We start from the raw sequence: 26,349 nt of genomic DNA on the forward strand, positions 1-26,349 counted from the left end.
GTGGTGGTGGTGTAATGGTGTGGGGGATGTTTTCTTGGCACACTTTAGGCCCCTTAGTGCCAATTGGGCATCGTTTAAATGCCACGGCCTACCTGAGCATTGTTTCTGACCATGTCCATCCCTTTATGACCACCATGTACCCATCCTCTGATGGCTACTTCCAGCAGGATAATGCACCATGTCACAAAGGTCGAATCATTTCAAATTGGTTTCTTGAACAAGACAATGAGTTCACTGTACTAAACTGGCCCCCACAGTCACCAGATCTCAACCCAATAGAGCATCTTTGGGATGTGGTGGAACGGGAGCTTCGTGCCCTGGATGTGCATCCCACAAATCTCCATCAACTGCAAGATGCTATCCTATCAATATGGGCCAACATTTTTAAGAATGCTTTCAACACCTTGTTGAATCAATGCCACGTAGAATTAAGGCAGTTCTGAAGGCGAAAGGGGGTCAAACACAGTATTAGTATGGTGTTCCTAATAATCCTTTAGGTGAGTGTGTATGTATATATATATATATATATATATATATAATGTCACATAGACACATACCTTGCTGTCTTTCACACAACATGCCACAGAAACACCAGTGGTCCCAGATATACACTCAATGATACGCATGCGCTGATTAAGGGGCTGTTGCTAAATTGTGGCGAGGGATAAATCATATCCAGCAGCTGTAGATCACATGAAAGCATATGATATGATATACTTAGATTTAAAAAAAAAAGCTTTTCATAAGGTTCCACACCAAAGACTGATTCTCAAATTGGAAGCTGTAGGCATTCAGGGTAATGTAAGTAGATGGATTATGAACTGCTTGATGTATAGGAAACAGAGGATCGGATAGGATCCTTGGATTACTCAGTTATTAATGGATACCAAATGAGCACAATGGGTTGAATGGCCTCCTCTCATTTGTAAACTTTCTTATGTTCTTATGTTCTTATATTTATGTTTCTACATAGGTTTGAATTAAAAAAATGAACAAAGGAAATAATTTGGGGGGACACGTGCCCCCCCCTTACCCCAATGGCATGACGCCACTGGATTTACCTTGCAGAGTCTTCTGGCATATTTCCCGGAAGTCCAAAATTGCTCCAGGGCTGCATCTCAAAGCACTCCCACTCTCTCTCTTTATTTTTATTTTTTTGAGAAATACAACAAAACCACTCAAAAAAAAAAACATATCCATACAACATATATCAGTGATACCATTAAATGTATATCAAGGGGCAGTGTAACAAATATTACAATCTACAAAAACATTGTGATTTAATAGCTCATTCCTTAAAATTAATATTTTATGATTTCTATATTGTTCTATACCTTTCAAAACTCAAGTATGTTATGTTTTTGGAAAGAGCATTTTGATCTGTGGAGGTGGAATTTGGCTAACAGGATTCAAAAATCTCTTACTGCCATCTGTTTTGTCAAATTATGTATTTAAATGTGTATAAAGTTAATGTAGGTCAGTTCAGAACATTTTAAAATAAGTACAGTTTCAGAATGTATGAATACTTGTTTAATTCTAGTTGTTACAGAATGAACAATTCATATCAATATTCTACTGGATAACCTCTGAATTATTCTATACGATATGAAGTGGCCAAGATCTTTGCCATTTAATATCTTGAAAAAGACAATTCCAGCAAGAAACAGCAGAGTGCAGCAGACACAGTATCCCTTTGAACAGGAGACCTTCTCTTTTTAGTATCATTCTCAGATTTTTGTGTGATCTGCGATGATTTGCTCTCATAGTTGATGTAGGCGGATGGTGTTGTTTGCCAACACTAGATTGACAATGTCCAGTTCCTGTTCATGAGTGAGCAGATGTTGCCTTCCACCCTCAGGAGTTCGTCTGGCACTTCTGTAGAAAATGTAAGAATATGATGTCATTGGTTATGTTCTTTTTTACATACTGTACTGTCATACTGTACACAGTAACATCAAAACTGTATTACATGTACTTCACAGCACTATACCTATTTTGGAACAAAGACCTAATATTGTAATATTGTAGGACTACATTGTATTGTACTGTGATGCAGAATTATGTGCAACAATTACATAGGTACAGTCTAGTGTAGAAAGTTGAAGACATACCTGTTCTCCAGTCTAAATGTCCATATTGTGGCTGCTACCGTGTAGCGACTCAGGTTAGGCTGGACTCTCTGCCCAGCATCCCTCATTGTCAAGCCATGATTTATGACATGGTCCACCACAAGTGCCCTAATGTCATTGGAAATATGTCTCCGTCTATTGCCTGGTCCCTTTCTTTGTTCTTGTCCTTGTCCTATTCCTACTCCTTTCTCTCTTCCTCTACCTCTTCCTCTTGCTCTCACTGCCTCCATGTTTTCAAAGATCTCAAAAAGAGATTAGCTTACTTGAGGTCTATTTGTAGTGCTAAGGCTCAGTCAGACTAATTGGTGTAGGTGTTTTGATGTGTGTGTGGGTGTTGCCAATTTCAGGTATGTTTTGCATTTTGAATGGAAGTGTTTTCCGAGTGATTGTAAGAGATTTCATTCTTAAACGAAGTGTCTAATGTAAGGAACAGTGTGTAGTATTTTGGAAGTGTGTTGCAGAATTGCAAACCAAGTGCAAAGCAGAAAATGTGTTTGTACTTTTGATGCCTTAAGGCATGGTTACAAAAGTTAAGGTTTTGATGCTTTTGTCTAAGCATTCACTTTCATTGTGTAAGCAATCGGCAAAAACTGTAAAAACTTTAATGATAATTACAATGATAATAATAATGTCCTCCAAAGACTGTGACACTCATTTGTTAGTGTCCTGTGTGAGTACGCTGGTGGAGTTTAAGGCTGTTTGCCCGAGTAAAACTCTTCCCACACTGGGCACAGCAGAACGGTCTCTCTCCTGTGTGAATGCGCTGGTGTGTGTTGAGATTAGATGCCTGAGAAAAGCTCTTCCCACACTGGGCACAACAGAACTTTCTCTCTCCTGTATGAATGTGCTGATGTTTGTTGAGATTAGCTGCCTGCGCAAAGCTCTTCCCACACTGGGCGCAGCAGAACGGTCTTTCTCCTGTGTGAGTGCGCTGGTGCACATCAAGGCTAGCTGCCTGGGAGAAGCTCTTCCCACATTTGATGCAGGGGTATGGTCTCTCTCCTGTATGAGTGCGCTGGTGAACTTTAAGATTTGCCGATTGACTGAAGGTCTTCCCACACTGTGCACAGCAGTATTGTCTCTCTGCTGTGTGAATTCCTTGGTGTACTATCCGGTCTCCTGCATGACTGAAGCTTATCCCATGCTGTTTTCTACACTGTACAAGGGGGTGTGTGGGTGGGGGGCTGGAGGAGATGGAGGAATTATGTGGTGTAGGGGGTCTGGGACACACCTGTCTGTGGTATGACGTTTGGCACTCCACCCTCAATGTACTGTCACTACCCCCACTGAGCCCCGCCCTCAAGACAGCAGACTCTGGGTAACACTGTCCATCTATAGGGAGCTCAGACCCCAGGTCACAAGTGCCGTCTGTAATATGTTCAGTTTTGAGATTACCAAGTATGTCTCTGACAAGAGTCTGTGTTCTCTGCTCCACTGTGTAAACAGACTCCAGTGTATCGTCCTCTGTTTTGAAGTGATCAGACACCAGACTGGGCCCACTCTGTGTTCTGGGAGAGCCCGGCTCAGCACCAGCTGCACTGGGTCCACACTCAAATCCTAGAGGCCGGATCCTTGGGGGATCTGCAATGTGGGGTGAGTCCAGGTCAGGGTCGCTCTTTATGAGCTTTGTCTCTTCTGTGTCAGACCCCAGTGCCCCGAGTCCCTGTGTTGACCCCTCAGTGTGTGGCTCTGCCATGTGTCCAGATTCCAGTCCCCTGAGCTCCTCCTCACTCAGTCTGCTCCTGTGCTGCTCAGTCAGATCCTGGTTGTCTTCATTATCTGTGGGCTCTGTGTCCTTCCTCAGACTGGAGCCCCACTCCTGCTCACAGTGCTGCTGCTCAATGGGAGCACTTTCCCCAGAGTCAGGGAGAGCGCTAGCCTCTACTGCTCCTGGGGGAGAGACGACACAGGAGAACAGCACTGAGAACAGCAGCTCTGAAAACACACAGTTCATGCAATTACAACATGAGTAATTATATGAGAACATTATTCCAAAGTCATAATAGAGTGTCCAGTTAGCATGTAGATTATGAGTTTCAATACTTGGTTGCAAATCCTTTGCAATCAATGACTGCCTGAAGTCTGGAACCCATAGACATCACCAGATGCTGGGTTTCTTCCCTGGTGATGCTCTGCCAGGCTTGACCTGCAGCTGTCTTTAGCTCCTGCTTGTTCTTGAGGCGTTTTGCCTTCAGTTTTGCCTTAGAAATCAAAACAAACCAATCAGAGAGATAGCGAAAACATTAGGTCTGGCCAAAAATATATATTCTAGACATTTTAAGGAAATGTATTAAAAAATAAAACCTAAAATAGTTTGGTTGGATAAGTGTCCACCCCCCCCCTCCTTGTAAATGCAATCCTAAATGTGGGAAGGTGTAAGCAATGTTAAATTGTAGGGATTCACATGATTTCAGAATAAATCAGCAGTTCCTATTGATTCCCTCTGCTGGGAAGAGCATTTCAAATCAAAGCACCAAGGACTCAATCCTTGAGCACCAAGGAACTTTGAAAGCAATCAGTCATGAGCACCAAAGAACTTTCAAGAGAACTCTGGGACAAAGGTATTGAAAGGCACAGATCAGGGGATGGACACAACAAATCTACTTGAATATCCCTTGGAGTACAGTCAAGATGATTAAGAAGTGGAAGGAGTATGGCACCACCAAGACCCTGCATAGATTAGTTCCTCCCTTCAAACTGGATGACTGACCAAGAAGGAGGCTGACCATAGAGTCCACCAAGAGGCCAATGGCAACTTTGAAAGAGCTAAAGGTTTTTATGGCCAAGACTGGTTAAAGTGTGCATATAGCAATATACCAAGCACTTCACAAATCTGGCCTGTATGATACTCAAGAAAATTCACCTTGAATCTCATTTGAAGTATGCAAAGAAACACTCAAGAGATTCTGTAGTCATTTGACAAAACGTTTTGTGGTCTGATGAAACTAAAACGGAACTTTCTGGCTGAAATAGAAAGTGATATATTTGGTGCAAATCCAGTTATGATATTAATTATTTTTAACTTCTCAGTTATGATTTCTACACAATCTGCGTTAGTTTCACTGAAACTCACACCATCATCTCAACAGGATTCTGTCCTGTGGGGAAACACAGAAATGAGCTCACAAATGAGCAATACTTTATTTGGGACAGATTTAATGTGAAACTAATATAATTTGATTATATTCATATGCAATATTAGGCTTCTGTCAAGTTAAAGAAAAGGAAATAGAATAAACCCTATTCCACTCTGCCCCCTCCAGGCCCGGGAGTTCAGTCTCATCTAGCAACAGGTGGCAGCAGCTGGGTGTGTCTTCAGTCTTCCTATGTTCTTGATGAGGTCACAACGTGATGAGATCATGGGATACCATTGGCCTCTCGGACTAGTTGTTTTGCCGGGTCGGTGCAGTACCTCCAGAGACCCTTTTTTCCCAGACTTAAGGGTATAAGGTGAAGACAAAGACCTTGAGCTGTTCACATGAGATCATACAATACAGGGATGTGAAAGGGTTGCTGGGGGTAAACATGGGCAGCATCACATGAACAATGTTGAATTTCATGGTTTCTGGCCAATACCTACTGACATAAGTATATGTGCAGGTATGTGGGTGTACACATAGACAGATATAGAGAGAGCATTAATATCTACAGAAGTGTTTATGTGAATCAGTATTGGTGGTAGCAGCAGCGTGTGTTTGGGAGTCGGGGTGTAATAAGTGCAGCTCCACGTCACATTTGTTCATTATCTATTTGTGTCAAGTTATACTGAGTGACTGTAATTAAGGAATCTAGTCTGAGTTATTTATCTCTGTTCTATTTATCAGCTGGACTGTGAAACAGTATACACATGGTTTTCTAAATTGCCTGTCATTACAATTGATTTCTCACTATATCTTTACATTGTGGTATTCCAGTGTCAGAGAAGTTGCAGAGTGGTGGAGGTCAGATGTGTGGGATTAAAAATACTATAATACTGATTTCATTATTATTTATTGCAATGTATTACAAGGTTTACAATGATGCAGAAACCATGAGCTATAGCACGTGGAATTTTATTGATTAAACCAATAACTTATAATGGTGGGTTCCATCTATATTATAGTCCACATGGTACTGTAGTAATGCATCAGAATTTGCTAAGCAAGTACTTTGTACACTAAAGTAAAGCAAGGCACTGTGTTCACTTAGAGTTTACTGAGGTGGGTACTGTGTTACTGTAGTAGAGATGGGCACTCTAGTAATGCACCAAAAGCCTTACTGAGTTGGGCATTGTGTGGACTGTAGTTAGAGTTGGCAAAATTCATTTTACTAGCTTGTGTAGTCCAATAAATATGGTACTGTAGTAATGTACCATATAAATGTACCACAGATACCACAGCATGTGTAATTATATAGCATACAAAATACTATAATAAACTATTGAACATTTATTAAGAAGCTTCTAGTGTTCAAATGCATTCCAGTAGTGACAAATCTTTATTTGAATCCATTGTATGAGTCTATTCTGACTGCAGGACAAAGGCATGCAACCTCAGTCATACTTACCAATTGTGAACACAGTTAGTTTGGTTGTTTTTAATGTACCAGAATATAGAGAGTACATAGGCATTCTACTTCTAATGCACTCCATGGGTCCATGACAATCAGTACAATAACACACAGAAGACCATAGTAGTGCTGTTTGACACTTTGTGTTAAGTATTGTTAATTTTATTTGATAGGATTGTTTACTCCGACCTATTTTTCCTGTTATTTCCCTGTTTATTTGTGTGTAGCTCCTTGATAGTATGTGCCACATGTATTTATCTTATATAAAATGATGTTTTCTCTAAATGTGCACTTTGAACTTGGGATTGTGCATCAGGCTGCTACTGTCATTGGGGCCCACACAGAAAATATATTGTATTATTTTCAATTGGGAAAAGAAGCAGCCCACGACTCGCTTTTCTCATAGGTTTATTGAAATAAATGCGCCTCGTGTGCCAACTCTAAACTAGAACCCCATCATCAGCTTCAGTTAACCCCTACCCCTACCTAGTGCACCGGTGCACTTTGAGGCTTTTTCTCACAGAGAAACTCTTCCCACACTGGGCACAGGAGTACGGTCTCTCTCCAGTGTGAGTGCGGTGGTGTCTAACAAGATCAGCTGACCCAGCAAAGCTCTTCCCACACTGGGTGCAGGGGTACGGTCTCTCTCCAGTGTGAATCTGCTGGTGTCTAATATACTGTGTTAACCCAGTGAATCTCTTCCCACACAGGGTGCAGCAATACGGTCTCTCTCCTGTGTGAACCCGCTGGTGGACTTTGAGATTTTCTGTCCGAGTGAATCTCTTCCCACACTGGGTGCAGGGGTACGGTCTCTCTCCTGTGTGAATCCGCTGGTGTCTAATATACTGTGTTAACCCAGTGAATCTCTTCCCACACAGGGTGCAGCAATACGGTCTCTCTCCTGTGTGAACCCGCTGGTGGACTTTGAGATTTTCTGTCCGAGTGAATCTCTTCCCACACTGGGTGCAGGGGTACGGTCTCTCTCCTGTGTGAATCCGCTGGTGGAGTTTAAGATGTTGTGCCCGAGTGAATGTCTTCCCACACTGGACACAAGAGTATGGTCTCTCACCAGTGTGAGTGCGGTGGTGTATAGCAAGATGGCTTGACCCAGTGAATCTCACGCCACACTGGGTACAGCAGTATGGCTTCTTTTTGGTACGAGTGGGTGGATCTCTATTTAAGACTCCAGTATGAGTGTAGCTCTTTCCACACTGAGGCTGGCTAAGGTGATGCCGTTTTCCACACTGCTGTAGGGCAAGTGAGGAGGGGGAGCTGGAGGAGATATGAGGTCTAGGGTTTCTGGGACGTAGCTGTCTGTGCTGTGGTGATGGGCTCTCCCCTCTCACTGGAGATTCTAGGTCACACTGTCCACCCACAGGGAGCTCAGGCCCCACGTCACACTGTCCACCCACAGGGAGCTCAGGCCCCACGTCACACTGTCCACCCACAGAGAGCTCAGGCCCCACATCACACTGTCCACCCACAGAGAGCTCAGGCCCCACGTCACACTGTTCATCCACAGGGAGCTCAGGCCCCACGTCACACTGTCCACCCACAGGGAGCTCAGGCCCCACGTCACACTGTCCATCCACAGGGAGCTCAGTCCCCACGTCACACTGTCCATCCACAGGGAGTTCAGGCCCAGGGTTATAAGTGCTGTCTGTAATATTGTCAGTTTTGAGATTACTTAGTGTGTCACTGAAAGAAATCAGTATTCTTGTTTTCACTGTGTAAACAGACTGCTTCGCATTGTCCTCCGTTTTGATATGATCAGCCAATGTACTGAGTCCACACTCAGATCCCAGAGACTGTATCTTGGAAAGATCTGCAGTGTGGATGGAGTCCAGCTCAGGGTCACTCTTTATGAACTTTGACTCTGCGGTGTCAGACCCCAGTGCCTCGAGTCCCTGTGTTGACCCCTCAGTGTGTGGCTCTGCCATGTGTCCAGACTCCAGTCCCCTGAGCTCCTCCTCACTCTGTCTGCTCCTGTGCTGCTCAGTCAGACCCTGGTTGTCTTCAGTATCTGTGGGCTCTGTGTCCTGCCTCAGACTGGAGCTCCACTCCTGCTCCCAGTGCTGCTGCTCAATGGGAGCCCTTTCCCCAGAGTCAGGGAGAGCGCTGGCCTCTACAGCTCCTGAAGAGAGACGACACAGGAGAACAGCACTGAGAACAGCAGCTCTGAAAACTCACAAAGTTCATTATTTTCAGACATTATTCAGTAGTCCTAAAAGTGTCCATTCAGCATATAAACCGGGAGGATTTACAAACTCAGAGTGGTCAAATAATTTGGAGGTATCTAAAGCAGGCCATTAGTGTGTTGATTAACAGGAACCCAGCAGACCACAGCTCTGTCACTGGCCCTGCATTCAGCTCACACTGCTGCATCTAGTGTATGCAGGGGTCAGGAAACAACTGATTGAACTTCACTGCAGAAAGTCAACACAGTGTTCAGAAGCCCATGGTACTAGTATTCCTGCAATACAGGGTTTCCAGCAGTGCTATTCAGCCAGGTGGCACTGATTACTGCCACCTGGGAAAACAGATGCACGAAGCACAATAACAAATAAGAAATTGCACACGCTCCACCCCAACTCTCATTTGTCATGGCTAAACCCCATCTGCAAGCACATCCCCGCTCCACAATAAGCAATCTCTGCCCTGACCAATAATACGCAACCAAAGATCCCCTACTCGGCAGTCTTTACTTGAGAATTTGTAAGGTGTATAAAATTAAGCACACAGCCATACAATCCCCATAGACAAACACTGGCAGTAGAACGGGCCATACTGAAGAGCTCAGTGACTTTCAACATTGCACCGTTATAGCATGCCACATTTCCAACGAGTCAGTTAATCACATCTTGCCCTGGTCATCTGTAAGTGATGTTATTGTGAAGTGGAACCGTCTAAGAGCAAGAACAGCTCAGCCTCAAAGTGGTCGGCCACACAAGCTCACAGAACGGGACCACCAAGTGCTGAAGCATGTAGCACGTAAAAATAGTCTGGCCTAGGTTACAACAATCACTGCCAAGTTCCAAACTGCCTCTGGAAGCCACCTCCACACAAGAACTGTTCGTCGGGAGCTTCATGAAATGGGTTTCCATGGCCGAGCAGCCGCACACAAGCCTAACATCACCATGTAAAATGCCAAGCATCGGCTGGAGTGGTGTAAAGCTCACCACCATTGGACTCTGGAGCGATGAATCACGCTGCACCATCCAGGATGCCAGGAGAACGTTACCTGCCCGAATGCATAGTGCCAACTGGGGCTAATTTCCATGGTTCAGGCCCATTACTTCCACTTAAAGGAAATCTTAATGCTACAGCATACAATGACATTACAGACGATTTTGCACTTCTAACTTTGTGGCAACAGTTTGGGAAGGCCCCGTCTTTTCTCTAATTAGACTTTAGAAAGTTCAAACCCAATAATTATTTTGGTATGTCGTATTATGCTTATTTTTTGTTATCTGGGACGAAATATTTCAGGTAACTTCCCAACATATTTGGCTGTCATGTCAAGTGTTCAAGAAGACTTTAGTATGATCCATGCAGTTACGCCAATACTCTGTTGTGCAGATTTAATTTACAACTGAAAACCAGAATAATGATACAGTTAGGTCCATAAATATTTGGGAAGTGACAATTATCATCATTTTGGCTGAAAGCAAAACGCCCCAAGAACAAGCAGGATCTAAAGACAGCTGCAGTGCAGGCCTGGCAGAGCAGCACCAGGGAAGAAACCCAGCATCTGTGATGACGATGGACTCCAGACTTCAGCCAGTCATTGACTGCAGAGGATTTGCAATCAAGTATTGAAACTCACAAATGTGCACAAATATAAATCGGCCTTAAGTCTGCACAGCTGCAGACTGCAAAACAATCAACGAGCGCTGTGTGACAAAGACGTGTGCATCTCCAGATACAAAGTTCACGGCATGTGCGAGCGCCCCCTAATCAGGAGTGAATTGCCTCAAGGGCATGATCTTATACTTTGCCTTATGCACCATGAAATCCACAACAGAAATATTATATTTCAAAGTTTGTCATCAATAAAATAACATGCATGTTTTAGTGGTGTATGTATACATTATAACAATTTCCATGTGTTCCATGCTTTTGTTAAGTGCTCATCTGGCAAGGAAATACATAACAATACATACATGTGATTTACATGTGTAAATCTCTCAAAGCACACATTAAATGGATATTGCAATCCAGCATAAATATGATATTATACACAAAAAAAAGAGCTTCTTGTCACCTTTAACATGGCCTGCGGTGAATTCTACGGCACTGTTTTGAAAGACAAGACACTGCTCCAAGCTGCAAGGAGTAACACCAAGTACACTTGGAAGGAGTAGTAATGAGGACAGTCAGGTGATTTAAAGAAGAGCGATATAGAAATTAAATGTGAGAATATGTTTAACGTTAAATTAATTCTTTTTTTTTTTTGCTGTTTTGCACATTCTTTTGGTCTTTTTGTGTATTTTACTTGCACTTTGTTAATAAAGCATTGCAATGATTTTAAGGTACATTTGAATGCTCGTCTCTCTGACCCACGCCCCCTTGCCACGTAGGCTATAGACAGAATTAATCCGATTGTAACCTATTCTGGTGATGCCACAGCAGGGGAGATTTCTCGAAGGCAAAAAAGAAAAGATCTGTTCAATTGTAAAACTTTTTAACCTCATATTTACTTAAAATAAAGGCACATTTTGTCAGGATTGTGTTCTCAGAAGCCACCAGATATGGCCATTTAAAGACTTTATCCCTAAAATCCCACCCCGCTTCCTTTTTTGGTTTCTCAAAGGTGGCAACCCTAGCTGCATCCCAAATCGCACACTTGCTCCCTCGTCCCCTTCCCTTGTGGGGCTGGAGTACTCTGGTGGCATCTGAAGGGGTGTCCCAGTCCCTCAGGGTGCGAATGAAGGAGCCTAATCGAGCAGTTTGTCCTTCAATGCTCCCTTCGGCCGAGTGAACAGAAGAGCACACTGATGCGGAAGTGTTCCCAGAACTCTTGTGCGTTGAAGGCGGAGACAAGTCAATTGGGAAAATATGGCAGCGGCGGGTGTATATAAATGTAATGTAATGATAGCTAGACAGTTTATAAACTATTATTAATCATATAAATCATCATTTAAATATGATTAGAAAGTTCAGCCAAAAAATATTTCGGCACCTATCCTATAAAACTAGGAGGTTATATTAACGAATAATGTATTTCAAAATTATTATATATTTTAATTAAATACAGAGACATTACTTGAAAAGACTGCATAGGTACTTTTTCGGTCAAAGGCAAAGTGCTGAATGCTGGCGCTGAAGTGTGTCCCATTGAGCACTTTTAGCTTCACCCTACACCCTACACGTTCCTCACTCAAGTGCACACTCTCCGACGTCAGCACAACGTCACATTAAGTGTACACCACAGTTGCCAAGTCCGCTTATAATACGCGACTTTGGGCTTCTTCTTTAAGTCGCTTTAAAAAATCACGGGTCGCGGGTTCTGTTTTTTTGGGCTTGTTTTAAAAAATATGGTTGCTTGATAGGAAAATCTGACAAGCGACTTTTTTTTATTTTTTTATTTACATGTAAAGAATATTTTTTCCAACGCATTGATTGATACTGTCTGTGTCTGCTCACAGCTTCACAATAACAGTGCTGCAATGTAATTCACCCTCCCATACACATCCCCACGTGGACCTATCCCACCCCCTCCTGAGTCCTGTCCCTCATTGGAGTAAAATCACATTGAATCCAAGCGATGATGGTTAGCAGACATAGATTGACATATGCACATTTTCACAAACAATGCCCCCAACAAAGTGGGCCAAGTATGCCAAAAAGTACAACAAACACTGGGAACAGGAAAAAGAACTTAAAGACTGGATAGGTCAAGTGGTCGGTGATCAAACGAGGCCATTTTCCTCAGCACTTTAACAGAAGTTGGTTTTACTGTGTCAGAACTTTCAACCACCATTCAAAAGGCTGAGCTCAAGCTAGCCAGCTATATTGCTTGCCACACAGCAGTTAGTTCAGTGGATCACTTGGATGAACTGGTAAGTTCAACCTTTGAAAAGGACTTGAAAATCAATCATACAAAATGTACAGCACTTATCAACAACGTCATTGCCCCCTGCATGTTCAAAGACTTGTTAAAAGATATCGGAGAGTCTCAGTATTCGCTGGTAATCGACGAGAGCACAGATGTCACTGTGACAAAGCAGCTGTGCGCACTAGTACGCTACTTCAGTGTCTGTGAACAAACTTTACCTGGAGTTTCTCATACCCATCTTACATGAGTTTTCTAGAATTAACAAGTTGTTCCAGCTCGAAACTGGCAATGCTTTCAAAATGCTGGACTGCCTACAGTAATTTTTTCATTCAACTATCTCAAGAGTAATCACACCCAGCGCCATTCCTCCATCCGATTCCAAACTCCTTGATGTCAATTTGGATGACACAGTCAATCAACTGCCCGTGTGCGCTATTAATTTTGGGGTGCAGTTTGCCATTTCTCTTGGAGAAGCAAAGCTTGACAGCACTGTTGAAACAAACATGAAGAATAGATGCAGGGACTTTCTTCTGGAAACAACAAAGCAGCTGCAGAATAGGCTCCCAGCAAATATCAATACCTGGAAATCCATGGCATCATTCAGCCCATCTGTGATTCTATCACAGAACAAACCACAGTTAGTCACAGTATCCATGCTGAAAATGTACACAGGTGATCTTGGGGCCCTGGATGCACAGTATCAGGCAATTACATTTGAGTAGTTTGAGTCTCTTCTTGCAATGCCCCTTAGCAATGCCGATGTTGAAAGGGTTTTTTCACAAATTAACCATGTGAAATCCAAACTGCAGAACAGAATGGGCCAGAAGCATAGTGTGCATTCGCTATGGCCTAAGAAGACTGGGGATTTGCAGCAAGGACTTTGTCCCAAGCCAGGACAAAGCGCTTCACTGTTGTAATGTACAGAGATGGAGAAGAGACAGGGGAGATGATGGAGGGTGCAACAGAGGAGAGGGATGACCTTCTTGTAGAAGGTGAACAATTTAACATTTTAAACTATTATTAAAGGTTATAACTAAAAACAAGCATAACATACTCATATATACTGTTCTAATAGTATATGGTTCTAATGTGTTTTATTATACATATGTGGCTGTTACAGCTCCCCCTTTGTGCTCCGGTCCCTTTCTCCTTTTCCATCTCTCCAATCCTTTTCTGCTTGCATTTGATCAGAGATGAGTGGATAGTGCCTGCCCTCCCCATGACCTTTGTTGCCAATTGACGATTTTTTGTCAAATAAATTCTGTCAAATAAATAAATGTTTGCTTTTGAAACTCAGAGTGGTTTAATTTTGATTTGTTGACTAATTTATTGAGTCTGTTGACATTGAGGCCGTAACAGGCTATAATAATAATAATAATAATAATAATAATAATAATAATAATTGGCTTTTTATATGTATATATATAGGGCTTGTTTTTGAGCTGCGGTTGCTTATTAGTCTCGCGAGAGTTGGCGCCCCAGTGATACAGGCTCGCTGGTCTCACCCGACATCCACACTGACGTTGGGCGCAGAGGCTGCAGGCCGAAAGCGTCGTGAGGTGCCGCTCCGTGTCGTTTAAAGATACCGAGTTTCTAAGACGCGTCTCTCTCGGCCTCGTACATCAGCAAATACATTAATAAATTAATGAAGTGTTACCAGCGCCGGCGGCCCGGGCCTCCCCCTCTCTCCTCCCGGCTCCTCGGCTCTGCACAGGCGGCCCGTCCGCTCCGGAGCTCCAGTGACACACAGCCGCCTCCCCCGCCACCATGAGCTCCTGCAGCCTCCGCCTCAGCGCCTCGTTTTCTCTCTGTCTGCGGGTTATTTCCACCCGGGACTCCGACACCGTCTCTTCCACCGCCTTCCAGATCTCACACAGGGCGGCTCTCATCAGCTCGGCCAGCGCCGAGGACAGGCGGCCGCTCAGAGCCGCGGACACCGACATTGTTGTCCAGCGCAGACAGAAGCAAATATAAGTTAGTATATTAAACAGCGTGGGTTGTAATGGCGTCACCGCTGCTCTCAGCTGCTCACTGTTACTGTTTCCCTCGGTTTGAACCGAAGCACAAACTCCGCCCCTTATCTGCGCGCTGCTGCTACACACAGAAGTAGAGGGATTTCTACAGACTGACGTCATCGTAACACGTTAAGAGAAACGCCATCTTGGTGCGGTGAGAGAACAGACAGCGTTAACTTTTAATTTTGCAGTTCTCTTTACTGTATTTGACAGCATGTGTGTGAACTTGTAGTGTTTTGGTTTTGAATTTGAAATTGACAACACACACTGCTCTTCTGTATAATATATTCACTCTATTGTTTACAGGTGAGCACGAGTATGAGCATGAATACTACCACCTTCTTTTATGACCTAGGATGGTCTGGGGGTTAACCAAGTTTAGCTCACAGGCTGCAGTGTATAGTGTTCATTTTCCTTTTGTAAATATTTTTCTAGATGTTATCCATTTTTTATATCTCAATGACATGCAAGAAAACGGCCAAATAAAGGCTTTCAAGAAAGAAAAAAAATGCTATTCACTTCCTCCCGGTCACATGAGGCTGTCAAATTCCTGCCCCTACTCCTAGGAAGCATGGTGAAGGCAAACCCTCCCAGTGAAAGATAACTGATGAACTGCATTTCTTTCCCTGTGTGTATGTGTAAACAAGGTCACTGTCTTACGGCATTGCTGTGCTATGGTACTGTGTCATACTGCAACCCTGACACCCAGAGGAACAGAGTCTGATAAGAACCAGTTTCCTCCAGACATTTGGGCTTGATACATCGTACAAACCCCCCTTATATTAAACATTAAGTATGCTTTAATTCTGAGCAGTTGTCAGGCAGAAACCAAACTTGCACTCATCACGGGACAGACATGTGGGTCCTGTTATCTTTCTCTCCTGTCTGGTCGTCATAAAAGTGCCTGTAGTTTGTAACTTCTCTAAGACTGTTCTTGAGATCGCCTCTTGAACCTCTTCCTTGCAGCTGCATGTATTAAAAACCTTTGATTGGAAACATATTTCTCTCCAGATTTCTTCAACTCTTCAGTAACTTACTGGTTACTAATACGTATTTTTTGTTGATATATATATATATATATATATATATATATATATATAATCATGAAGATCTCTAGAATTACCCAAACAAAACAAATCTTACAAGAGATCTATAGTTTTTTGTATACTTAGCCAAAAGTCCAAGCGCAAATGCCTTGTAAGCACATATATCATGGGGAAATGGGGTATACTGTGTTAATAGGTTAATACATCTACATTATTGGTCATGTTTAATGTTTTTTGCTTTGGTAATACCCCATATAGACATTACCTACAACAAATAACCCCATGTTTTAAATTATCCATTTCTCACTTTTATGATATTATGGGGGCAAAATATTGAGTCCCTTTCATCCAATTTGGATGCATTTAATTCTAATAGGTCAAGGACTCTATTTTTATGTCTAGTAGCTTATGATACCATTATAATATTGAAATTCAGACAGGTATTTATACATCTTTCTGATATTATGTGCCAAATCATCACAGAATATCACCCTGGGAATGTCGACTATGTTCGCAGCACAGAAAGGCGCTCAATCTGACTGACGAAGAGCTCTGGAATTCTTTTCACAACTGGGTACAATTCAGTCCCAAGACGACATCTTCTTTGGTCAGACAACGATCATGTCAACAACAAAAGTTTTAAATAGGCCATGCGGAAGAACAGATTTGATGAGATAATAGCTTCCATTCATGTTGTGAATAACATGAATGTCACAGATCACCCTTTCTTCAAAGTGCATCCAATGTTTCAGGAGCTGAATGAAGTCAACAAAACCATAACTATTCAGGAATATCTGGCAGTAGATGAGATGATTATTGAGTAGTTTGGCAGGCATGGATGCAAACAATTCTGGATTTGTCTACTAGATGGAGTCATATGCAGGTAGCCACACTTGACTCAGGGTCCAAGTAGAGCTGCGCAATAAATAGAATTAATTCAATTAATTTCAATTTATGTTTTTGCATGATGTGTAAAATGTTTAATACTGTTTTATTGGTAAAAGTATTCTTAAAATCACTTAACATTTTTTAAATCTTTGTGATTTAACATAAACAAAATAAATGAACTTCAAATAAACATGTGCTTAAACAAAACAAACGTGATTAAAGCAAAATGCTACCAACAAAAGAGTCAAATACATTGAAAATAACTGAAAATGCACCGGACAAATCAAAAAACAATTAAAATGATAAAAATAAAAAACAAACCAAAACGGTCCGATGCATTTAATATTAAATCCAAATGGTCAATGTATTTGACAAAATATAACAAAACTAACAAAAAAAAAAAAAACAACTAGTGCTTTAAAAACAACTAAATCTTTAAAAACAGTTAAAATTCATTTTTAAAATTCATTGTAAAATGTTTAAATCACAAAATCGAGATTTTATGTTATAACTTGCGCAAATGCATGTTTCGCGACACCAAGAGAATGGTACAGACCTGACTGCTTGACCCCTACAGTGAGGGGGTCTGGAGGCTCTGTGCTGCTGTGGGGGGCATTTTCCTGGCATTGTTTTGGTGCACTTCTGTTTTAAAGTTTCTTAAATAATAATTATTATTATCTATTTATGTTCTTTGTTTGAAGACTACAGCCCCCCATGATACCTTAATATGGAGGTCTAGCTCATAGGACCTTGGGAGCTGTAGTTGCTTCTGTGCTTCAGTGAAACCTGTATTTCAATTCAGTGGACTACAGCCCCCATAATGCCTTGCTATCTCTCCCTGTAGGTTTCACTGAGCAGTACTGCTCCACTGCTCTATGGGAGCTGTAGTTTGTGGAAGAACAATCATCTTCAATCAGGTTGGAACGTCAGTTGCAATGCCTTTAATACACGCAAGTTCTTGGAGAAAATAGACAGAAAAACACACACAGTACAAAGACTTGAAATAAGGTTTCACTGAAGCACAAAAACAACTAAAGCTCCCAAGGTCCTGTGAGACCCCCAACTTTCATGAGATTTATATTGATCACACAGCCATGATATGATTGCTTAATTCATATTTTCAATATAGATTAATTGGGTTTGGTACATGATCGGTGACAAGCAACATTCTTATGATGTTTTAAATGGTGGCATTTACTGTATCACAATAATTACCATAATTTATAAATAAATAAATAAATAGATAAATAAATAAATAAATGTATATATTTTGCCAACCCTGGAGTCTGCAAGTGTCCACACAGCACAGCCTCTCATTTGTGAGTCTTCTCGTGTCTCTTATAGTTTCCCAGATCGGTGAAGCCCTTCCCACACTGGGGGCAGCAGTATGGTCTCTCTCCTGTGTGAATGCTCTGATGCGCTTTGAGGTTGCCTGCCAGAGCAAACCTCTTCCCACACTGGGGGCAGCTGTATGGCTTCTCTCCGGTGTGAACCCGCTGGTGGGTTTTCAGGTGCCCTGCCAGAATGAAGCTCTTCCCGCACTGGGGACAGCGGTACGGTCTCTCCCCTGCATGCGTTTGCTGGTGTGTTTTAAGGTCTCCGGCCTGGATGAAGCTCTTCCCACACTGGGCGCAGCAGTACAGTCTCTCTCCTGTGTGAATGCGCTTGTGGACGGTCAGGTACGCTGCCCGCGTGAAGCTCTTGCCACACCGGGGGCAGCAGTGTGGCTTCTCCCCCGAGTGTGCAAGCTGATGGACTCTAAGGCTCCCTTCCCGAGTGAACGTCTTCCCACACTGGGTGCAGCAGTACGGCCTCATTGTGCTGTGAATGCTCTGGTGTTTTTTAAAGTTTTCTAAGTAAATGAATGTCTTCCAGCACTGGGGGCAGTGGTGGTGGCCCTGCTGTTTCCCGTTATGGGGAGGCAGTGGCAGCATGGTGGGGGGGGCATGCAATGTGTGCTGTGGCGGCAGACTCTCCCCTCCCAACTCACTCCCTGCCGACTGTCCACTGCGGACGGGCTGTTGCTCAGGCTTCACCTGTCCCAGTGCCTCGGTCTGCTCCGACTTTGATTTGGGCTCAGGACGAGTCCCAGTGGAGTCCAGCTCAGGGCCGACACAGCGCTGCAGGTCAGCGTGCAGATCTGCATTAATGCACTCCATGGCATCAGGGTCCTGTTTGAAGTGCTCAGAGACCAGGAAGGGTTCATACTGAGGGCCAGGGCAGCCCAGCTCTGCGTTCTGGAGGGGCTGCGGCTCAGGCAGCTGCTCTGACTTGATGTAATGCAGCTCCTCCGGCTCTTGTTTGATGTGATGGCCGACCACCAGCGCTTCACTCCGAGAGTCAGTACAGTCTGGCTGTGCACTGGAGTCCAGGTCAGGGTCACTTTTTATCACATTACAAGGTGTGAACTTTAACCTTGCTGTGTCAGACCCCAGTGCCCCGAGTCCCTGTGTTGACCCCTCAGTGTGTGGCTCCAGTCCCTTGAGCTCCTCCTCACTCTGTCTGCTCCTGTGCTGCTCAGTCAGACCCTGGTTGTCTTCAGTATCTGTGGGCTCTGTGTCCTGCCTCAGACTGGAGCTCCACTCCTGCTCCCAGTGCTGCTGCTCAATGGGAGCCCTTTCCCCAGAGTCAGGGACAGCGCTGGCCTCTACAGCTCCTGAAGAGAGATGACACAGGAGAACAGCACTGAGAACAGCAGACAGTTTGGAGTTTGATCTGTTGTGTGTGTTGATTAAAGTTTTACATTTCTTCTGAAATCACATGAGTAAACTAAAATCACTGCACCTAAGAGTTGCGTATTAAAGCATTAGAATAAACAAGTGATGGATTCTGAAGTACACTAGTTTAGATAATGTAGGTAATACATTGAAAGGTAATATGAACTGTGAGATATACAGCATGTACAAGATTGCTAAGATTAGGGACAAGCCCAGTAATTGTGTATCCATGAATCAGGATACCTCGGAGTACAATTTACCATTCATGTATCATGCATCCTGATACGTTTAAAATGTGTTTAACATCATATTTTAAAAACTGCCCATCATGAGAAATATTTTGAAAGATGGAAACATGACTCAACCCTCTTATGATGTAGGCAACTTTTTGGTGAGTATTTAAACTTAATGCTGAAAATATATATAGTATGATACTTACGTGCTTATCAAAACAAGTTAGTTTATTGAAATGCAGTGAAGATAATTGTTTGAGCTAAAATTGATATTTTACCTGCTGCGTATCAGGGCTCCTTCTGAGATGTGGATTACCAATATGAACAATAAGGAGCGCTGATCCTGTTTAAAGTATGTATTCATTAATCACATCTGACGGGAGAGAGGAAAAGATTTGCTTATTTTATTATTTTTTAAATATAAGTTTTGCATTTAGTTCAATATAGACGGGATACAACTTTAATGAACAAAACAAAGAAAAACGCTGGTTTGGTTTGTACTGTATTCTAATCAGATGTCAGCCTTTTCTAATTAATCAAATACCAGAAAGCTAAGGTCCATATTGAAATTGAACGCAAGCTCATGAACCATTGCATGTAATTTGTTTTACGGTTTTAAATACAGCTCAACCACCGCCCCCCTGTTTGGGCAGCACTCAGTATAGAAATAGACCAATCCCGAGAATGTGATTTCAGTGATATATGCTACTAGAGACGCCATCTTGCTGGGGGGAATCAGCCAGGGCGCTGCAGTGTTTGAGTCGTGGGGCGCCTCTACACCCTCTTTAGATCACTGAGTTCCGCTATCTCTCCTTGCGTCAGTTTAACTGCACGCAATCATCAATCAATTCGTTTCCTACAGGTGTATGGGTTAACAGACTCGCCTGAGCGCTTTAACTTCGACAGTCCTCACTGTGAACATGGCAGAGCTCACAGGCGCTCAATGTATGTATGTATGTGCATTCAGCTCTCAACGCCCAGTTCAATATGGATTTGGTGCAGATTGGTACCAACGCTGTGTGGACTATAGTATAGGATCATGTGCTGTCTGATGATCGCACTGGATAAGCGCGCCTGCAAATAAATACATGATAAATAACTAAGATAATGCTAGATACAATGTGGACACGCACAGGGCCGGCCCTGGGCAATTTGGTGCCCTAGGCAAAATTTTAGCTGGTGCCCCTTGCATTGCAGCCAATTGCACCACCGATCATTGTGTTCACACACTCACACAGAAACTGCAGCACATTTGAAAGAAAAAGTGTATTTCTCAATTATGTTATAGGTTAGGTTATTCTCCAAACATCTGAATAGTCTTTCCAACTTCCCTAATGAATTTAAGGTAAAAGTAACTGACATTGACTCTAGCGAGCTCTTTAAATGAGCGAGCATTAGTAGTGTTGTCCAAAGTAAGCTGGCGAGTAGTAACGCTGCTCCACCGGTAACTGTGCAATTAGATCCACTATTCACTCATCACATCACATCACCTCTGTCCTCATCCTGTTTGTCCTCCTCTTCTCTTCTTCTTTCTCTTCCCTGCGCACCAGAGGGCTCTGGTCTTTTTGACATGGTTTGAAGTGACTGCTGATGCTAATGGATCATTTTCACTGCTTCAGATACCTGAACTCACCCCCCCCCCCCCACACACACACACACACACACACACACACACAATTAGGTCAGTCTAACTGTGACGCTGCAGGCAACAGACAAAATATGGCTTAATAAGCTATGTAGTTATTTTGTTGTGGATGTTTTCGTTTTTTTTGTAATATTTCGAATTAATAATATTAGTAAAAAATAGTAAAAGTTAAAAAAAAAAAATCTTCACTCATAGTATTTGCCTATTCCGCCTATGCCGCTGGCCGGCCCTGGTCACATGTAAATTGTATTCAATTCCAGTGTGTACCACTAGGTGGCATCTGTAACCTAAATGAGTCACTGGACAGTGCAATATGAGTGTATTATCAATACTCGCCAGTACGTGGAAGCAGTGAGTTAAGTGACACAGGAGCGTGTCGTGTATTGACAGAGGGAAACTTAAAAGGAAAGGGGAGAAGGATACAAACACTTGTAACGAAAGAGGCGGATGCTCCGATCTCGTCAATCACTGGTGCTTTATCAGGACGTGGCGGCAGCAGAGCAGAGGACACCGCCGCCGCTGGATTCGGCGCAGTGAGTCTTAATGCTGAGTTACAGTTTTGCAGTTTATTTATTTGAGTCATCTTTCTGTTCCTGTGATTTGGAGTGTAACCATTTGCTCTGTGCACTCTGCTTAAACAAGACACACATTTCTGGTTGCCTTTAATTGTATTCACAGTTACTACAGCCCCCTATTGGAACAGCACTATTCTACTGCACTGTTACTACAGCCCCCTATTGGAACAGCACTATTCTACTGCACTGTTACTACAGCCCCCTATTGGAACAGCACTATTCTACTGCACTGTTACTACAGCCCCCTATTGGAACAGCACTATTCTACTGCACTGTTACTACAGCCCCCTATTGGAACAGCACTATTCTACTGCACAGTTACTACAGCCCCCTATTGGAACAGCACTATTCTACTGCACTGTTACTACAGCCCCCTATTGGAACAGCACTATTCTACTGCACTGTTACTACAGCCCCCTATTGGAACAGCACTATTCTACTGCACTGTTACTACAGCCCCCTATTGGAACAGCACTATTCTACTGCACCGTTACTACAGGCCCCTATTGGAACAGCACTATTCTACTGCACCGTTACTACAGGCCCCTATTGGAACAGCACTATTCTACTGCACCGTTACTACAGCCCCCTATTGGAACAGCACTATTCTACTGCACCGTTACTACAGCCCCCTATTGGAACAGCACTATTCTACTGCACCGTTACTACAGCTCCCTATTGGAACAGCACTATTCTACTGCACCGTTACTACAGGCCCCTATTGGAACAGTACTATTCTACTGCACCGTTACTACAGGCCCCTATTGGAACAGCACTATTCTACTGCACCGTTACTACAGCCCCCTATTGGAACAGCACTATTCTACTGCACTGTTACTACAGCCCCCTATTGGAACAGCACTATTCTACTGCACTGTTACTACAGCCCCCTATTGGAACAGCACTATTCTACTGTACTGTTACTACAGCCCCCTATTTGATCAGCACTATTCTACTGCACTGTTACTACAGCCCCCTATTGGAACAGCACTATTCTACTGCACTGTTACTACAGCCCCCTATTGGAACAGCACTATTCTACTGCACCGTTACTACAGACCCCTATTGGAACAGCACTATTCTACTGCACCGTTACTATAGACCCCTATTGGAACAGCACTATTCTACTGCACAGTTACTACAGACCCCTATTGGAACAGCACTATTCTACTGCACCGTTACTACAGCCCCCTATTGGAACAGCACTATTCTACTGCACTGTACTGTTACTACAGTATCCTAGTGTTTAGTGCTATCTCAGCATCAGTGTGTTCAGTTCAGTCTCTGTGTCTGTGTTCAGTGTAGTATCGGTGTAAGTGTGTTCAGTGTAGTCTCTTTCTTCCAGCCCTTGTGCGGATGGCTCAGTCACACTGCCTGTGTAACTCAATAGTGAACAACTGGGAGCCCTAATTATTATTAGAAAAATAGTTACAGCGCTGTTAGTGTGATTGTTTCCACAAACTCTCCCTCCCTCCCCTCTCTCTCTGTGCCGTGTTAATGCACCACAGTGCCAGTCAGCCAGTGTGTCTGTCCTAACCCCTCGCGCTTCTTCTTCTGTTTCTCTCTCTCTCTCTCTCTCTCTCTCGGAACACAGACACCTGTCACAGCCTCCCCTAGTGTGTGTTACCGTTCTATATTTACTGCGGCCCTCTCTCCCTCGCCGGCGCAGAAAAACTGAAATTTGTTTATTTGTTTTATTATTAGTAGTAGCGGTATCTCTCTCTCTCTCTCCCTCTCCCTCTTTGTAGGGGCCCCTGTTCCTCTCTCAAACCCTTCTCTCGATAAGTGCTCCCTCTCTTCTTCTTCTCTCTCTTTCACTCGTCTGCAGCTGTTACTCCAGACTGCCCTTCTCTCTCCTTGTCCCTCTCTCTCTCTCTCTCTCTCTCTCTCTCTCTCTCTGTCTATGTTATGGATTTTGTTTTCATCAATACTACATTTCAGTGCTGCTACTACTACTACTAAATGCTAGTCTTATGAGGCATATTAGGACACCACACTACAACAATTAAGTAGTAGCAGAAATAGTAAACGTGAAAAAATGATATCTGTACACAACGACCACTGGTGATGATCACTAATGTGAAAAAGAAGAAGAATCTCCATTTGTGACGTAACAATGCTCTGCGGGCGCGAAGCCTGATCAAAGCACAAACACGGTCTCCTGGCAACGCGGCGGAGCGGGGCCTACTGGCGGGGCCTTGTAAGGCGCGGGGCTCGCCGGGGCTGCGGGGTCGCTCACTGGGAGAGCTCGCCCGTGTAAAAATAACTCCGAGAAGGGGGCAACGAGAGGGGGGCGTCCGAGAGAGAGAAACAGAGAGAGGGAGAGAGAAAGAGAGAAAAAAAATCTCCCTCGCTACTCCGGGATATCCTTTCCCCAAAATATCCAAGGACGCCCCAAGTATTAATAGCGGCTGCTGCCCAAATGGATTATGTGCGGTCACGTTTATTGATTTAAGCCTTTTCATTAGGCGGAAGTCACCGACAGGAAAAGTTATAATGTTATTATTAGTATTATTATTCGTATCACAAGTATTGTTATTACTCCGCGTAGTAGTAGTAGTAGTAGTAGTAGTAGTCCAGGTCCAAGTCAAACCTCCAGCTGCCGTTGTCACAAACACGATTAATTACTCTGGCCGACTACAAAGTCTCCCGGGGGTCTCGGCCGCTCGCAGGGCTGCTGCTATATCGAGACCTGCGGGGCTGTTCTCCCGCAGGAGCCGCACAGCTATGCCGTGCAAACGCATTATAACGAGTGCTAACGTGCCCATTAAAAGGGACATGACGGGCTGCACAGTGTGCGCTGTAATGGTGCGATTCTTTCCCGTCTTCCTGACATTTTTGGGGCTCATGTCTCCTCTCACACACATTGTCGTAGCCGTGACCCCTCTCGCCCCCGCCCTGCACAGCTGCGGTGTCGCTTACTGGCTCCTGCGTCACGGTGCACCATTTGATTTAGCGCAAGCGATGCAAGGCGTGTGTGTGTGTGTGTGTGTGTTTTGTGTCGTCTTCTGGAAAGGGAAAAAAAAAGGATCAGGTTCAATTAATTACTTACATACTTACTTTTTCCAGGTGCGTGTTTTTTTTTTTTTTTTTTTTGAATGAATGTGTTGCGGAGTTGGTGGCACTGTGCTGAAGTGTTTATGGGGACTATCTGAAGAGAGTTTAGATTAGAAAAAGAGGTGACACACTCACACTCTAACGACATGAAAAACAACAACAACCCTTATCATGGTCTTTTTTTAGAAACTAGTTTTCACATTCAGTTATTGATCACTACACAGTCTGTGGGGGTTGCCAGAAATCAAAATGCACTAGTAGCCCAACATCTATTTAATTGTGGCCCAATATTATCATTTTTTAATGATAAACCCAAAAATAAATCAATGTATATATAAATTCACCCTCCACAACATAAATAAACCAAATTCTCCCTTTCTTTTGTCTAAATCTTTTTGTATTGAGACTATTTACCCACGATTGCGGTCGGCAATGGCGATTTGAAATGTAAAAGCTCATTGTCTGTGCATTTATGTATGTCTTTAGACGGACACTGTGTTCTTATGGATCATTCTGCACTGCAGTAAAAAACAATTGAGCCAAAGCATGCCTGCACAGACATCTTTCTGAGAAGATCGTTGGTTACATTGGTCAGAGGACAGAGTCTGAGATGTGAGATTGGGAAACAGCAGCAACAGTATTGAAAACAATAGGGGAGTGTGTTTTGGCCACTTTTGTATTAGGAAAAACAATATAAGATTGAGTCCGTACAAAAGGCACATCACCTAAACACCTGCGCAATGTAGGTACAATCCCAAATCAATTTCTTCATGCACAATGAATACAAAAACCAACCCCAAATGAGCCAGAAACCATCCAATCTGGCAACAGTTTATAAGTTAAAGTACATCTACCCCATGATATCACATGATGTAGCATAGTAAATTAAGCAATGTATAGAATAGTATGATAAAGTACAGTACATTAAAGTATAGTACTGTACAGTATTGGAAATATTTCCTGGCCCTGCTCAGAGTCCCTGACAAACTCATATAGAATACCTCTGGGATGAGCTGGAAGGTCGAGTCAGGAAAACAACACCTTCTCTAGCAGCAATAGGAGCTGTGACGTACTGCAGGGAGGAATGCTTTGTGGACATGTGTGTGAGTGTGCAAGTGTGCTTGTGTAAGAGAGCTGTTCTGATTATCCCATGTCTGTCCCTTTAAGGCCAACAGGCACAGCATACACGGAATATTGGCCTGGTGCCAGACAGGATTCAGGACACTCCAGAACGCTTAGCGCCATTCCGACACAACACCTGTCTTACACCTGCCAGCCCTACAACACCACAGCACTCACTGTCCACTGGCATTCCCTTACATTCCTAATCCACTGTGTTACACTGGCATTATCTGTGGATAGTTAGAATATACAGTTCACTGGTACAGTGTACAGTTATTATAGTGTGTTACATTGGCATTGTGTGTGTACGGATATA

The 26,349-nt window shown here is 43.3% G+C and overlaps 2 protein-coding genes across 3 annotated transcripts in view; both read right to left on the reverse strand.

The window, feature by feature from the left end:
• Positions 1–1,517: 1,517 nt before the first annotated feature.
• LOC136767856 (uncharacterized) lies at positions 1,518–4,304 on the reverse strand. The gene is made up of 2 exons (XM_066721899.1): positions 2,112–4,304; positions 1,518–1,875 (listed from the first exon to the last, which is right to left on the reverse strand). Exon 1 carries the CDS (start codon positions 4,114–4,116, stop codon positions 2,788–2,790), a length of 1,329 nt encoding a protein of 442 aa, XP_066577996.1. The 5' UTR covers positions 4,117–4,304; the 3' UTR covers positions 1,518–1,875; positions 2,112–2,787.
• A 2,236-nt stretch (positions 4,305–6,540) lies between these two features.
• The window catches only part of LOC136767753 (zinc finger protein 420), a 58,129-nt gene continuing 38,320 nt past the window's right edge, over positions 6,541–26,349 (reverse strand). Inside the window, exons 4-5 of one of the 2 annotated variants that reach the window (XM_066721728.1) lie at positions 18,027–18,496; positions 6,541–7,773 (exon numbers count right to left, since the gene is read on the reverse strand). In XM_066721728.1, coding sequence (XP_066577825.1) covers positions 7,160–7,773; positions 18,027–18,496 — 1,084 coding nt within the window. In that variant the 3' untranslated portion in view covers positions 6,541–7,159. Of the gene's footprint in view, positions 8,812–14,392; positions 14,907–18,026; positions 18,497–26,349 lie in introns of those variants that run through there. The other variant, XM_066721729.1, reaches the window with a different exon arrangement.

This window comes from Amia ocellicauda, chromosome 14, assembly GCF_036373705.1.
Source record: "Amia ocellicauda isolate fAmiCal2 chromosome 14, fAmiCal2.hap1, whole genome shotgun sequence".
In the NCBI taxonomy this organism is placed as follows: Eukaryota; Metazoa; Chordata; class Actinopteri; order Amiiformes; family Amiidae; genus Amia; species Amia ocellicauda.

Bases quoted from the DNA above. Each gene is read 5' to 3' on its own strand.
- LOC136767856 (XM_066721899.1), bottom strand. From the start codon at position 4,116: ATGTTCTCATATAATTACTCATGTTGTAATTGCATGAACTGTGTGTTT.